Raw genomic sequence first — 15,733 nt, 5'->3', positions numbered from 1 at the left:
AATGGAGTACATGCCCTGATTAAATAAGCTTCTTGTTGTTCTTAACCCATTTTCAATGGTATAAATAAAGTTTCATCAAGGAACAGCTTGCAATACGTTGGCCTGGAATTTCTTAAAGGGTTATCCCTTCACGCTGGGACTATGTTGTAGGGTCCTAGTCTATCCTACTGATTTGAAACATCATCTTCATGTCCACTCTATCCAGACCTCTTGGTATTCTGTAAGTCTCAATCAAGGGGACACGAACACCAATTGGCTACAAAAAGACACTACCAATACTCACTCATCTCTATCCACATGGATAAGGAGAACCACCAATTCGATTGGGATGACACCAAGATCCTGGGACAAGCAAAGCGGAGACAGGCACGGGAGTTCCGAGAAGCCTGGTACTCCACAAAGAAAGCCATCAACAAACACATAGAACTCGACCCCATATACACTCCACTGCGAAGGAAAACCGGAAGTGAGGTAATCCAACTTAACAGACTCCAGAGTTTAAAAACCAGGCGGGAAAACACAACGGCGCTTCATCGGAGGCTGCATTGATGATGTTACCCAGCAGGATAATGAAACGTCTGCAGAACAACAACAAACCAGCTTGGCGAGCCAACCAACCACAACTGCTGTGCTTTTCCAGCCTCTCACCTGTAGACTTGGGCTTCCAGCATGTGCAGTCCTTATTGTCTCCACTACCTGTCCCTCCACCCATTTTTGTGTCATCTATAAACTTAGCAACAATGCCCCTCAGTTCCATCATCCAGATTGTTAATGTATAACATGAATAGTTGTGATTTCAACAAGGACCCCTGAGGAACTCCACTTGTCATTGTCTGCCATCGTGAAAAAGACATCTTTATCCCTGCACTCTGCCTTCTGCCAGTCAGCCAATCCTCTGTTAATGCTCCATAAACATGGCTTCTTTATCTTATTTTGCAGCTTCTTGTGCGGCACCTTGTCAGAGGCCTTTTGGAAAGCTAAATAGATCATGTCCACTGGCTCTCCTTTGTCCATGTTGTTCATTACCACCTCAAAGAATTCTAATAAAGTTGTCAGTCATAACTTCCCCTTGATGCGGCCATGCTGACTCAACCCTATTTTATCATTTATTTCAAAGCACTCTGCAATCTCATCCTTTAATAATAGACTCTAAAATCTTGCCAAAGGACAGAGGTCCGGCTAACTGGCCTAAAATTTCCCGTCTTCTGCCTCCCTCCTTTTTTAAACAGGGGTGTTCCATTAGACATTTTCCAGTTCTCTGGGATGACCTTGAGTGGGTGAGGAATTGAACACACAACTAATTTAGAGTTGTATACTGTAAGCTTTACATATTAATACACAGAGCCCTGTTCTTTACATACAGAAAAAACATGCACACGCAATGCATTGATTTTAATCAATGATGAGCCAAGCGACTAGCATTTGCTGGCTAGTTTCTCAGGATGATGTCCTGACCAATCAGGGTGAACATGCCTGGTTTCATTTCTAAACAAAGCCTGATAGTTGACTGTCATCATTAACTGGTGCATTCTCCATGGTAATGCATCCATCAGTCAGTCTACATGCCAACAAATCAGCACACTCTTCTCCTACTGTATAAATATTGGTTCTGTGTATTATGAATTCTTTTGATGAATGCAAGAAAAGAAACTTCAACAGGATGTATTTTCCCAAGCATTAGTTGAGTTCTGGTCTACCAAATGATTATTTTAATCATTGGCCATTAATATTACCAGCCTCCTATTCATTTGTTGAATTAGATAGCAAAAGACATTCGAAGATTACCAAGGATTTTGTGTAGATCTATAATTCAGCACAAACACCAGTGTCTACCTTTCCCTTCTGGACCTTTTCCGTATCCAGAAGCCAACTCCAAACTGGGGAAGAACCCAGCTCTTAAATACCAATACCCATGGAGCATTGTCAGCTCTCAATCAACCCTAGCGCTGTTCCGGTTGACCCCTAAAAGGGAGGTACATTTGTAACACTGAAAATGAGGAAATCCCTGAAAGTGGGCAGTACGTTCTCTGCAACAAATCAGTTTTGAATTGGAATGCCCGTACAAGAATGGAAACGTTAATGCAACTCGTTGTATTTCTGAACCATCCCTCTTTCAGGCCTGAGATGGTGTTGTGTATGTCAAGGGAGGTTTCTGTAGTGCATTCTCTGGTTACTCTGTGTATGAAAGCTATACTTCTGGTTCTCATTTTGGATGGTAAATTATGTCCTGTTGATTAACCTGTAGCTCTTCATTTTAGATTCCAACATAGCTTTAAACCAACTGTCTGTAAGGGTGAGTTAAAATATCAGTGAAATGGAAACAGAAGCAATATACTTGTCTGTTATGATTTGTGTGTACCTTGCTATAAAGTTGAATAAATTTTCAGAAGAGCCAAAACTGTATTTGTAAAGTAATAGGACATCTGAAATATAACGGAATCTGATGATTTCTGGTGAGAAAATATGCTTGTCATGCCCAAAATCCATAAAGTGTTCCGTTCTCTTTAAAATAAATTTTTTGCACGGTATTGTAAAAGCATTTTTTGGATTTTCAACAAATAGGATTTTAATATCCTCAATTAGCAGCCCTTTTTCCTCAGCAGTGGTCTTGTTTTCAAGAAATTTCCGCCAGTAAACACCATATATGGGATATCCACTTGTTGTTTTGTTGACTTGTTTTAAACACTGATGTGTTGGAATCTAACCAATCAGATGGAATTTAACCTTCTTCCATCCGGGAATACAATTAATACTCCGCCAGCATTGATCCATTTGAAGTCATGAGCACATCAAATTTGATGGGATCCCATCCAGACATATAATTAGTGTGCTCATACAACAATAACCAAAATCTCATGTGCATCCAGCCTTTTCTGGAGAGATGCTAAAACCTTAACAATCTTGTATTCTTTCACAGTCAATCATGGAAGTATATCACTCTGAAATTAGTAACAAAAGCATCCTTTCTGCCTGTTGATCAGAGACCACTGTCTGAATAATTGATCACAAATAACCCAATAAAATCTGTGCATTTGCAATATTATGCTTTACTGAACTGAATTAATTGTAAGCAAACTTATCTGGTAAAATATGATCACATGTTCTGATGCAACCTGACCAGAACTTGAAATTAATACCAAAATTTGCTGCTACAAGTAATCTTGCAATTGTTAAGTACTGTAATGCCATCTTTGTGCCATGGTTGGCAGACTATTGTGAAGAATGACAAATGATCACTAATGTGAAATGTTAATCTGCTTTGTTTCAGCTTTGTGCAACTGATAAAACACTGGACTTTGATCGAGATTTTCGCATTAAGCACTATGCTGGGCATGTTGTGTAAGTTTGAAAGTGATGGTGTTGAAATTATCTTTCCCATAGGGCACCAGTCATGTTCCCTTTTATTCTTCCTATAGCAACTCCAATAAACTGCTAATATCTAGTTCTTGGAGCCAACACTGCTGTTAGCACTGTTGCCTCAGCACCAGGGACCTGGGTTCGATTCCATCCTTGGGCGCCTGCCTGTGTGGAGTTTGCACATTCTCCCCATGTCTGCGTCGGTTTCCACGGGGTGCTCCAGTTTCCTCCCACAGACCAAAGATGTGCAGGCTAGGTGGATTGGCCATGCTAAGTTGCCCATAGTGTTCAGGGTTGGGTAGATTAGGTGGGTTATAGGGGGATGAGCCTGGGTGGGGTACACTGAGGGTTGGTGTGGACTTGTTGGGCCAAAGGGCCTGTTTCCACACTGTAGGGATTCTGTGATCTTCTTTGATCTATGAACACTGAATGCCATCAGTGTGAGCGTAGCAAGCATGATGTCCATAAATATCAGCTCAGTAAGTCATGGCAGTATGCATGCAACTAGAACCTAGGCTCTGGAATTCTTTCTGAATCTCTCGGCGAACGTATTTCTTTCATCCTTCAAGAAGGCAGAGGTTACTAACAATTAGACTTGAAGCATCGTGACCATGAGGCAGGGTGGATGAACTAAGTTAGGCAAACAGGAAGCTGGAAGAACACAGCCAGCCAGGCAGCATCTGGAGGAAAGGAGAACTCAGCATTTCGGGCGATGACGTTCTTTAGTCCTGAAGAAGGTTAAGACCGGAAATGTTGATTTCTTCTTTCCTCCAGTTGCTGCCTGGCTTTGTGTTCTTCCAGCTTCCTGTTTGTCTACCTTGAATTCTAGCATCTGTAGTGTTTTTTTTGTTTGTTTCTAACTGGATTAGCTAAGTGCCTGACATTTTTAAGTGTTCATAAATTTATTTTCCCCCCCCCTGCCCCCACAACCCCGTAAAGATATTCCGTAATTGGCTTCATTGACAAGAACAAGGATACTTTATTCCAGGACTTCAAACGGCTAATGTACAACAGGTAGGACTGTGGAAAAAATCTATTGATCTCAAAAAGAGGGGAAATGAATTACTGCAGCCAGAGACAGTGTTGTGGCATATATTGAGCCCAATCTTTGCATAAATCATTGTTTTAATACATGGCTGCAAACATATTTTGTAATCAATGTATGAAAGTTTGCAACTGCCTTGTTGATTACTTCATTCTCTACTGAAAGTTATGTTGAGCAGTCTGCTAACCCCAAATAAAAGGAACTTTACTCACAGAAATAGAAGTGTTCACAAATGAACAAATATTTCACAAATATAGTGAGAGGTTAGTTCGAGGGGCTGCTACATAATTAATCTGTGCGCTTTTTCTTATTGAACAAAATATTTGTACCAATTTCGTTTTGCGTATCTGAAGCAGGGTAACAAAATCACCCACTGGAATTGACTGGTTCTCTGCCTGTAGAGTTACATCAATTGAAAGTAATTTATTTTGAATCGTTAACAAAGATGTTTTTCCTACTGAAATAGCATACTTTCACCTGAAGAAAACAAGTTTTCTAAGGTTGACTTTACTTATTTTCGTAATTCTCGCTTTTTAACGGTAACTGAGTGTGGGCTTGACCACTGATGGGCTCGTGCAGCAGATCCACCTGCATCCACACAGCTTTCATGGTTGTCTTTGCAGCTTGGTAACTCAGTCATATTTTGGTTTTGGTTGCCCTGGGTCCACCACCTGTTGTCCGCCCCGTGGGAGGCCGGGGCCCCAAATATCCCTGACCTCACTCCATCTTGGAAGACAAGCCTGGACACGTCAGTCGATGTCTAGCGTCTGCAGAGGTGCAGCACCATCTCCAGCTTGAAATTGGTGGATGCTGAAGCAATGGCACTTGTGGCAGCAGGAAAGGAGCATGTTGCTAGGACCCCAGGAATGATGTTGGACAGCGGCGACTAGAGGAGCACAGAGGATGAAGGAGAGGGAAAGATGAACTTCTGAAGTTATTTCAGATCTAGTAATTAAGTTTAATATTAATTCAGTATTTAACCATTTGTACAATTTATTCAGTAATTTATTCTGTAATCCAAGATGGTGCTGCAACGTGGTGATGTTATATACTTTTCACTGTACTGAGGAACAGGTGACAATATTAAATCGACATCTAAAAATCTATGAAAATGAAACAATCAATCAATTCCATGACTATCCCAGTTTTTATTTAAATGTTAAATGTATAAATCTAAGATTGCCTTCTATGATTCTTCAGCAATGCCACAAAATCTACTGCCCACCAGTAACTTTAAATATAGATATTTAATTTTAACAGAGAAATTGACATTGTAATTACACAGTATTCTAGAGCTGAAGTGGCATGTGCCACGGCTGTCTGGCACTCTTGGCCACTGTTATAGGACTCAGACTTGTGTGCCTAGTTCTCAAGTGGTGAGTTCAAGGTGGTTGTTCTACTATGGCCGGGGTGGGAAAATGGGAGCGAAGTATTTCCCTGTAGCAAAGTTGGAACAACAAGATGAGTTGTATCTGGTGTTAACTCTGAACTGAAGGTAGAAGTAGGACGCTTTCACATACCCCCAAGTGGAATATGTACCCATCACATAGAGATCGACAAAAGTGAAGTGAGACAGTTATAATTACCATGAAGGTAAACTAGTCAGGCTATGCTCAGGATTTATCTTTCGTTCAAATTTTTGTTCCATATACAAACAAAGTCTCTAGGTCCAAGCAAGATGAAGAGTTGGAATACACATTTGGCAGAATAGCTGAGTGATCTGAACTGGTAAACTTAATGAGTGCTAATCGTGGCCATGCAAAGGACTGGTTAATTATTTGCTGATGATACTAAATTTGGAACTGTTGCATAATATTGATTAATTACAATGGGAAATATATAGGCTATCAAAGTATTTAGAAAGTGGCAGATGAAATTTGATACAGAATGTGGGTGGTGTGCCTTTTGGCAGAAGGGCTATGGACAGACTATGAATCTCAAGGAATAGTTCTGAAGCATATGCAGGACAATGCTGACCAAGGGTTTATGTACAAAGGTCATTGTCGGTGACAGGACACAGAGTAATTAGGAAAACATATGGTAATTGGAGTTTCTCAAGTTGAGGCATTGAGTATAAGAGCAGGGACGTTTTACTGAACCTCTATAAAGCTTTGGTTAGGAAACAACTACAATGGTGCATTCAGTCTGGTCTCCATTACAGGATGGACAGAATCATTCTTGAGGTACCAGAGATTTTCCAGAATGGCTCCAAAAAGAAAGACTGTGGCCACAAATTAACCTGGAGAAATTGAGATTGTTCTCTGTGGGGCAAAGGAGGTTAAGGAGTGATTTGGTAGAAGTGAGGAAGACTATGACAGGTTTAGATGAAAGGAAAAAATTGGTTTTTGTTGGTTGATAGTGCAAGGAGTAGGAGGTCACAGATTGGAACAGAACAGTGAAATTCTGGCACAAAGGGTTGTGGTGAAAAGTGAGTCATGTGAAGAAAAGAGTTCTAACATGACTTGAATGAAAATGAAGGAGAGTTCTAATGTCAGTTGAGGCAAGATGATGGAGAGTGATACCACTCTACTTTTAGGAAGGGAGAAACATTTACTTTAAAACAATTCTGTTTTCCAAAAATTAGAATTGCAAACAGATTGAATAGCAGAAACTTGCTGCACATCTCAAAAATCAATTTTTTTTTTTTGGTGGGAAGTTAGATTTAAAACAATTGATCATTTTGGCACTTTATTCCATGTTATCCTATGATTCAAGCCTCATCAAGGGAATGAAATTGGTCTGTGACTGGGCTATATACTGTGCAATATTCCTTGGTTTATTTTTGTTATTAAAACATTTTCTTCAATCTCACTAACAATTGACTGAATTAATTTTTGAGCAGTTGTTTTGAATGTAAACATTTTTTCTCAAATGAAGGTTATTAATGTAGGGGTAGTAGCATTCAATGCTTCAATCAGTCAAGAAAACATATGTTTATACAATAGGCACTGAAACACTTGTTCACCTGGCAGAAAGGATTTGAAAGAAAGTTGGCTAAAAGGTGAATGTAGAGTTTCTGGTAGTGTTTCTTTTGGAATCTTTTAGCAAATCCATATTGTTTGACCTGGATTCCAATGCTCACATTGGGTAGCAAATGGTTGAGCCATTATTAATGAACCAGCAACAATATTATATGTATAGCTGATTAATTATGAACATAATATAATGAGATAATAAAACTGTTAGAATAATCTATAATTGGCACATTAGATTTTTAAATTAATCTGACTATATCAGCCAACTTTCTTTTTGCCTCATTTGACAATAGTGTAACTCTCAAAGTGTGTGAAGTATGTGCTGTCAATGTAGATTGCCCTTGCTTCATCCTACCATGTTTAAAAGTTTTGATTGATAATTAACTTTGTACTTCACCAGCTCAAATCCTGTGCTGAAGAATATGTGGCCGGAGGGGAAGCTCAGCATCACAGAAGTGACTAAACGGCCTTTGACTGCTGCCACTTTGTTCAAATCCTCCATGATTGCATTGGTAGAAAACTTGGCATCAAAAGTAAGTCGATTATAAGCTTAAATGTTTAACATTCTCACTTCACCTCATTTCTCTATCTTAGTGATGTACATGGAGCAGTTTATGCAGTAAAAATCAACTCGCCAATTGTCATTGTCTTACAGTCGTAGAATTTTACAACATGGAAACAGACCCTCCAGTCCACCTCATCCATGCCGTCCAGATATCCTTAATTGATCTAGTCCCATTTGCTAGCATTTGGCCCATATCCCCCTCAACTGTTCCTATTCATATACCCATCTAGATACCTTTTAAGTATCATAATTGTACCAGCCTCCACCACATCCTCTGGCAGCTTGCACCACCTTCTGCGTGGAAAAAGTTACCCCTCGGGTCCCTTTTAAATCTTTGCCCTCTTACCTTAACCCTATGCCCTCTAGTTTTGGACGCTGCTATCTTGGGAAAAAGACCTTGGCTATTCACCCTATCCATGCCCCTCATGATTTTATATGCCTCCATTAGGTCACCCATCAGCCTCTGACACTCCAGAGAAAATAGCCTCAGCCTATTCAACCTATCGCTCAAACCCTCCAATTCTGGCAACATCCTTTGTAAATCTTTTCTGAACCCTCTCAAGTTTAATAACAATTTCCTAAAAATAGGGAAACCAGAATTGAATGCAGCGTTCCAAAAGTAGTGTCACCAGTATCCTGTACAGCTGCAACATGACATCCCAACTCCTAATCTCAGTGCACTGACCAATGAAGGCAAGCATGCTGAACGCCTTCTTCACCACTCTGTCTACCTCTAACTTCAATTTCAAGGAACTACAGACCTGCACCCCTAGGTCTTTGTTCAGTATCACTCTCCAGACCGTACTATTAACTGTATAAGGCCTGCCCTGATTTGCCTTGCCAAAATGCAACACCTCACACTTGGCTAAATTAAACTCTAACTGCCATTCCTTGGCCCATTTGGACCATCTGATCAAGGTCCAATTGTCTTTAATTTTGGATTTTTTTTTAAATGAATGATATTTGTTCCCTTTGATTAATTACAATATCCAAAAAGAAACAGTATTGACATTTGCTAGAGCCTAGTTTGACTTGTTTAATTTGGGTCCCACAAATCAAACTAACGTTGTAGCTGTTTTTACTTATAAATCTGCAATCCTCCATTTCAAAGATGACAACAAATGGATGGAGAAAGTACATAGTTCCAACCCTTAGACATTGGAGAGAGTTGCCAAAAAGGCTATGGGTCCTGAAAGTACATAGGAGGAAATATTCTCCATCAGAGAAGGACCACTGTTCCTTAGCCTGAGCTCCAAAGTCAATGTCATACAAACATGATAATTTTAAAGGCTTCATTAATCTGTTTAAAGTAAATGGGTTCCTGCCTTCAGCAAGTTAGTGCACATCGCCAGTTCAGTTCACGTGCTACTACTGACATGGTTTCCTACGGTGAGGAAACTATAATCTATGTTAAAGTAGTGCAGTTTATTTATGCGGAATTTGGTTTTTGCTTGCTTACTTATCATACTGTCTATCTTCTCCAGCTGAAAGAATGGTGGTAGGTTGATATCTCAGGATCAGTCACCACATATGATGCTCCCTATTGAGTTAATAGCACTGTGGCATAGGTTACAGATTAGACAGATCTGTACCTTTACGACAAAACATGAACTTGTGGCATGTTGCATTCTGGTATAAAGATACCTGCCTCTCCTTCAGTCCTTCTGTGTCATGGATCTGTATAGTATGTTCAGCTAGTCAGTTTTATGTTAATAACAGCAAGCACATAACAGTCTCTGCAAATCTGTGCTATCGTAAGCATGTAAGTAGACAGTGTTGTAAATACAACTTGAGACTCCTGCTTAACAAACGTAGAAACACAGAAGATAGGAGCAGGAGGAGGCCATTGGGCCCTTCGAGCCTGCTCTACCATTCTTCACTAGCATGACTGATCATCCAAATCAATAGCCTAATCCTGAGTTCTCCCCATAACCTTTGATCCCATTCACCCCAAGTACTGTATCTAGCCGCCTCTTGAATACGTTCAATGTTTTGGCATCAGCTACTTCCTGTGGTAACGAATTCCACAGATTCACCACTTTTTGGATGAAGAAATATCTCCTCATTTCCATCCTAAATGGTCTACCTCGAATCCTCATACTGTGACCCCTGGTTCTGGACACACCCACCATCGGGAACATCCTCCCTGCATCTACCCTGTCCAGTCCTGTTAGAATTTTACATATCTCTGAGAAACCCCCCCACCCCCACCATTCATCTGAACTCTAGCGAAAACAATCCCAACCTTGTCAAATCTCTCCTCATACTCTCCATGAGCCAATATATAAGAAACAACAAACTATTTAGTGGTGGCAGCAAATGGGCTCTAGAACAAGTTATGAACACTCGATAGTGGCATTAAGTAGTAATTAAAGGCTGAAAAGGTGACAGTGGGAGCATTATTTTTCTGTCAGTTATCCGTTTATCTTTGAGTTCAGAGCTGAAGTCACAGGTGTACCCAAGATTAAAGTACTAAAACTAAAGGCTACAAACCTGTACAGAAGCACAGTGAGTTGTTCTTCTACTTTCTCTCGCATACTTAAACAGGCAGTTTAGAAGAGGCCAGGGCAACTCTGATTTTATAAAGGCAATTTAAAAGTGCTCAAAGATAGCCACAATCAAAGAAAGTGATCCTGGAATAAAATGCAGATAAAAACAGTAAAGTAAATTATGTATGAAAGAGGCTTTACCTGTGTCCAGATGTTGGTCAGTTCTTTTCAGTTACACTTTATGAAAAAAATGTAAAAAAAATTTAAGTTCATTGTGGTGTCATCTCTGCTTTCTTCATGGCATGAACATCTATAGCACAAGCAGCAACATTTAAAGGGCAGCAATTTTTTTTCTGCGACAATAATAAAAGGCAAAGCCAACTAAGCAAAACAGGATAAACAGTACCCTGCAATATAGATTATTACACTGGCTTTTTAAGAGTGTAAAGCCACGAAAAGCTGGAGTACAAATATCATACTATGGGCTGGTAACCATCAACATTCTGTCAAAGCATTGGTTGTTTGAAGAAAGAATCTGTCTCTGTTATAGACCAGCAAATAGCTGACAAAGAGTTACAAATAGTCAAACTTCATCTCATTTTGGGCACCAAAAGGTTAAGAACAACAAACTCCCCCATTATTTCTGACAACGACCACAAAGACCCCGATAAAGTTTTTCAGGATTTTAGAGCATCCATTTACATTTAGATTAATTTCAAGATGCAGAGGCTTGAGTTCATGTGATACTTATGACAGCCAGATAAAACAATCAATCAATTCATAGGCAGGTGTCAGTGCAAAGGAACAGGATGTGATTGAGCTGAACCTAACTCGGCTGAAATATTTATGTATCTGATCATTGTCTCTATACCATGAAATCCTTCAGAAATGCACTTTTGGACAAACCCACATAAGGCATCATTGACACACTTTTTTTGAAAGCTTGAAACAGTTCTGGCAGGCCAGCAGCATCTGCAAGCACTTGATTCTGTAATACTGTCACAGCAGCTGGCAGATTTGGTAGAACCTCCAAATATTGAGATGTGGCTTGTCTCCCACCAAGACCGAGCCAGCATTTCATGATGTGTGCAAGCTGTGTTCCAGGAGTGGACATTGTCAATTGGATTTCTTCCACATTTTAGCCCAGAGCAGCACCAAATACAACACAATGCTCCACAGCAGCTTGTGAAGAAGAGCCAAGCAAGGAACAATGCCAGAGAAACTTCTGTCTATGCCACACAAGCATATTAACAAGGTTCAAGGAGTAACTGCAACATTACAGCATGTAGACCTCAATCAGACAGTACTTGTGATAAACCTGCTATATCAGGTGGACAATCAGGAAGCACTGAATCCTTTATCCCCACCTAAGTCAAATATCCCAACAGGAATGGACATTTCCCATTGTTACCAAAATTGACAGTGGTTTTAGGGCAAATATCATGCCTTAACACAACTTACATGAGTTGTTTTCCAGAAACTGACAGAACATAGTGCATTCAACACAAAATGAATTAACTGCTTACAACTGGCCTGACATCCTGTGTAGTGGCATCATCCATCTTACATGTTAGTGTGGTCCTTGGGATGAGCACCTCAGCTTTATATTGTTGAATCAGATGGACTATCTACCAGGTCTATGATATGCATCGATCTACTTATTATCATGATCCACAGGTGACAAATCAGTTAGTTGTAACACCAAAGATTCCAGACCAAAATGTCAATCTCGTATATTTTTGTTATTTGCGGAGCAGAGTTGATTCAAATGATGACCAGATGCAACAGCTGAAAAAGATTCTTAGCAGGTGGTCTGAATGAAGAGTCTTTCAGCTAGTGCATTCATTTTGCTCATTGAGAGATGAGTTAGATCTCTCCTAGAATATAAACTTTAACACCAAACAAGTTTGTAATTCTGCAAGCTCCACATTGAAACATGCTAGACAGTATACATTTAGGTCACATAGATGAAGAGGAAAAAAAAGACTGGCATGTGAATATACATATTGACCTGGGATTAATAAGGACATCAATCAACATGTCAATTCAATTAACCTCATCAATCTGTTATGATCTTTTTTATGTTATTATTGGACAGACCAGATCCCAGACTGTCTTGTTTGATGGATCATATTTTGCTTGTTTTAGTTTTAACAAGGTGGTCTCACTCTGAGTGAAAGTGTGCAACATTGCAGATTTAGTTCTAACAATAAAACAAACTTATTTCACAAATAAAATATAGTAAGCTAAAACTATTTTGCACATTACAAATTGAGAGATTTTGAAGCACATGGTAAAATATAATCCAAGAGTCATATCAGATTCTCAATATTAATTCTGTATTTCTCTCCACAGATACTGCCAGACCTGCTGAGTTTCTCCACCATTTTCTGTGTTTGAGTTCCAGCATCCACAGTATTTTGTTTTTAAATCATCAATAAACATGTAAGCAGCCATCCTGACTTGAACCAGGACAAAAGATGAGTTCAAGATTTTTGCATCAAATACCTTGCATTTAGCCTAGGTCATGTGACATTATAATGAGCAATGGTCAAGTCCTACAATGAAATAGGAACAAAAAATAGAACTACATATAATCAGACACCCATCAAACATGTTAACTCTGATGCAGAAAATATCATGCTGCGCATCTGCAGCAAATAATACATGTTGCTCTGTGGTGGCAGATAGCAAACCACATAGTGAAGCAATACCACCACTTTGTGATAATTATATAACAACTAGATCTGCTTGTGGTGTACATCCACCATGGTGTTATCTGAATATTTGCTACCTTTTAAATATTTATTGGAGAAGTTCCCATTTTTCAAGGGGAAAAGGTGATTTGTTGTGGCACAGAATGCAGACCAGATAGGTCAGAACCTGTTAAGATGGTACGTGACCTTATGACAAGTGATATACTGGGATCAAGATACCCAACCTCCCCTTTAGTCACTCTCTTTATGTAATACAGACAACACCATGTCATCGTTCAGTCAGCTATGTATATTTAATTAGGAAGGCAAATGGAATTTTGCCCTTCATTGCTAAAGGGATTGAAATTAAAAGCAGAGAGGTTATGTTGCAGCTGTACAAGGTGCAGGTAAGGCCACACCTGGAGTACTGTGTGCAGTTTTGGTCTCCTTACTTGAGAAGGGATGTATTGGCACTGGAGGAGGTGCAAAGGAGGTTCACAGGAATGGAGTTGAGGGGGTTGGCTTATGAGGAGAGACTGAGTAGATTGGGATTAGATTCATTGGAATTCAGAAGATTGAGGGGGGATCTTATAGAAACATATAAAATTATGAAGGGAATAGATAAGAAAGAAGCAGAGAGGATGTTTCCACTGGCAGGTGAAGCTAGGACAAGAGGGCATAGCCTCAAGATTAGAGGGAGCAGATTTAGGACTGAATTGAGAAGGAATTTCTTCACCCAGAGGGTTGTTAATCTATGGAATTCCTTGCTTAGTGAAGTAGTTGACGCTACTTCAGTAAACGCTTTTTAAAAAAAAAAAGTAGAATTTTTTTTGAACAATAAAGGAATTAAGGGTTACGGTGAGAACGCGGGTAAGTGGATCTGAGTCCACGAAAAGATCAGCCATGATCTTATTGAATGGCGGAGCAGGCTCGAAGGGCCAGACGGCCTACTCCTGCTCCTAGTTCTTACGTTCTTGTGTAATGGACAGTAAAATCAGCCAACACAGAACCCAGACTGTGTAAGAATTCATATTCATAGAATCCCTACAGTGTGGAAACAGGCCCTTCGACCCAACAAGTCCACACTGACCCTCCGAGCATCCCACCCAGACCCATCCCCCTATGACCCACCTAAGCTACACATCCCTGAACACTACGGGCAATTTAGCATGGCCAATCCACCTAACCTGCACATCTTTGCACTGTAAGCCTCTAGTCGTGTTGCCATGTAAACAGTGTTGTAAATAAGCTATAAGGCATCTGTCTCAACAAGAAACTAACAAAAGCAATCTCTGTTACACAGGAGAACGTAGAAAGCCACAAATCACGCCAAATAGAAAGTCTGGGCTTGAGTTTTGATGCTCTTGGAGGATGTATGAAAGGAGACAAGCAATTGTTATAACATTCATTGAACTAGAATGCTAACAATTTGTTTGCAGTGTGGACTAATGCTTTCTTGAGCTGGAATTTGACTAAAAACTGCTACTGATCCTTTGAACTGTTCCTGTGCCTGATGTTACATTCATACTAGCAAGAAAAAAACATTTTTATTTTGTCTAATTGAGAAGACAAAAGACTGGGTACTGGGAGAGAGGAGCCAGAGGCATTTCATATGATGACTGTAACAATGATTCAATCTACAGGATGCTAAAGTCCCTCTGTTAAAAGCCAAATCTAAATTGCTTTCGCTGTTTGCTAGAGAAGAAGCTCTGTGTGGAGGTGTTTTTTCCCCAACTTTTTATTGGACATTAAAGGCCCATTCTCTATTGATTTTAGAGATAGTGAGTCACTAATGGCTATAGCACAGATTGATTGAAGTAAAAATGTAATTGGACTATGAAGGCAGGAGACATGGAGGTGTCAGCTTGTTCATCTAGAATCTGCCTTTTTATCAGGCTGTGATTTATCGGCCGTTGACATAGTTGGTGCAAATCTAGGAATCGGTGCCTTTGGCTGTTTTTCTGTTCTAGGTTTTTGTTGTTTCACATGAAGCATCCTCTTTATCCTAAAGTCAATATACTTCACTTACCATGCACCTTCACTAAAACATTACAGTAGCTTTAAAATTGTGTTAATTATTTAACCAACCACAGTTTGCTCTTGTGTATGATCTTGTGAAGAAAGGTTTTTTGCTTCTGCCTGTGAACAAGGCATTTCTTCAAAAAAAAAGTTTAGGATTAAGATCCCAGTAGTAATTTTCCCCCCTCAATCATTTTGAAGTTGACCAATTTTGTATGTTCTTATTTGTTCTTAGGATTGAGTGTCACTAGAAAGAGCAATGTGTAACTTGTTGCTCCCAAGAAAGTAGTGCTGAGCTGTTTCCTTGAACTATTGCATCTTCTGGTACAAGTCATTCCAACAGAGCTGTTGGGAAGGGAGTTCTTGATTGTGGAACCAGTTGCAGTGAAGGATTGGCAATATAGTTCCAAATCAGCATGGTGTAAGACTTGTTGATGCAGTCGGTGGTATTCCCAGGCACTTGTTGTCTTTTGATCTTCTAGATTGTCTCTTTGACAGCTTGCTAAGTGCATCATGTAAATAACATACATTGCAATGATGGTGGAGGAAATGGATTTTTAAATTGGTGGATGGGATACCAATTAAGG

General features: G+C 39.7%; 1 protein-coding gene across 1 annotated transcript in view; it reads left to right on the top strand.

The window, feature by feature from the left end:
* Positions 1–15,733, top strand: part of myo1d (myosin 1D) — a 420,078-nt gene that overhangs the window by 155,270 nt on the left and 249,075 nt on the right. Inside the window, exons 12-14 of the mRNA XM_048614719.1 lie at positions 3,269–3,339; positions 4,297–4,371; positions 7,778–7,910. Coding sequence (XP_048470676.1) covers positions 3,269–3,339; positions 4,297–4,371; positions 7,778–7,910 — 279 coding nt within the window. The remainder of the gene's footprint in view (positions 1–3,268; positions 3,340–4,296; positions 4,372–7,777; positions 7,911–15,733) is intronic.

The sequence above is a fragment of the Rhincodon typus genome, chromosome 30 (assembly GCF_021869965.1).
Source record: "Rhincodon typus isolate 14 chromosome 30, sRhiTyp1.1, whole genome shotgun sequence".
In the NCBI taxonomy this organism is placed as follows: Eukaryota; Metazoa; Chordata; class Chondrichthyes; order Orectolobiformes; family Rhincodontidae; genus Rhincodon; species Rhincodon typus.
Note: the sequence above shows the minus strand (reverse complement) of the source record. Positions and strands in the feature narration are given on the sequence as shown.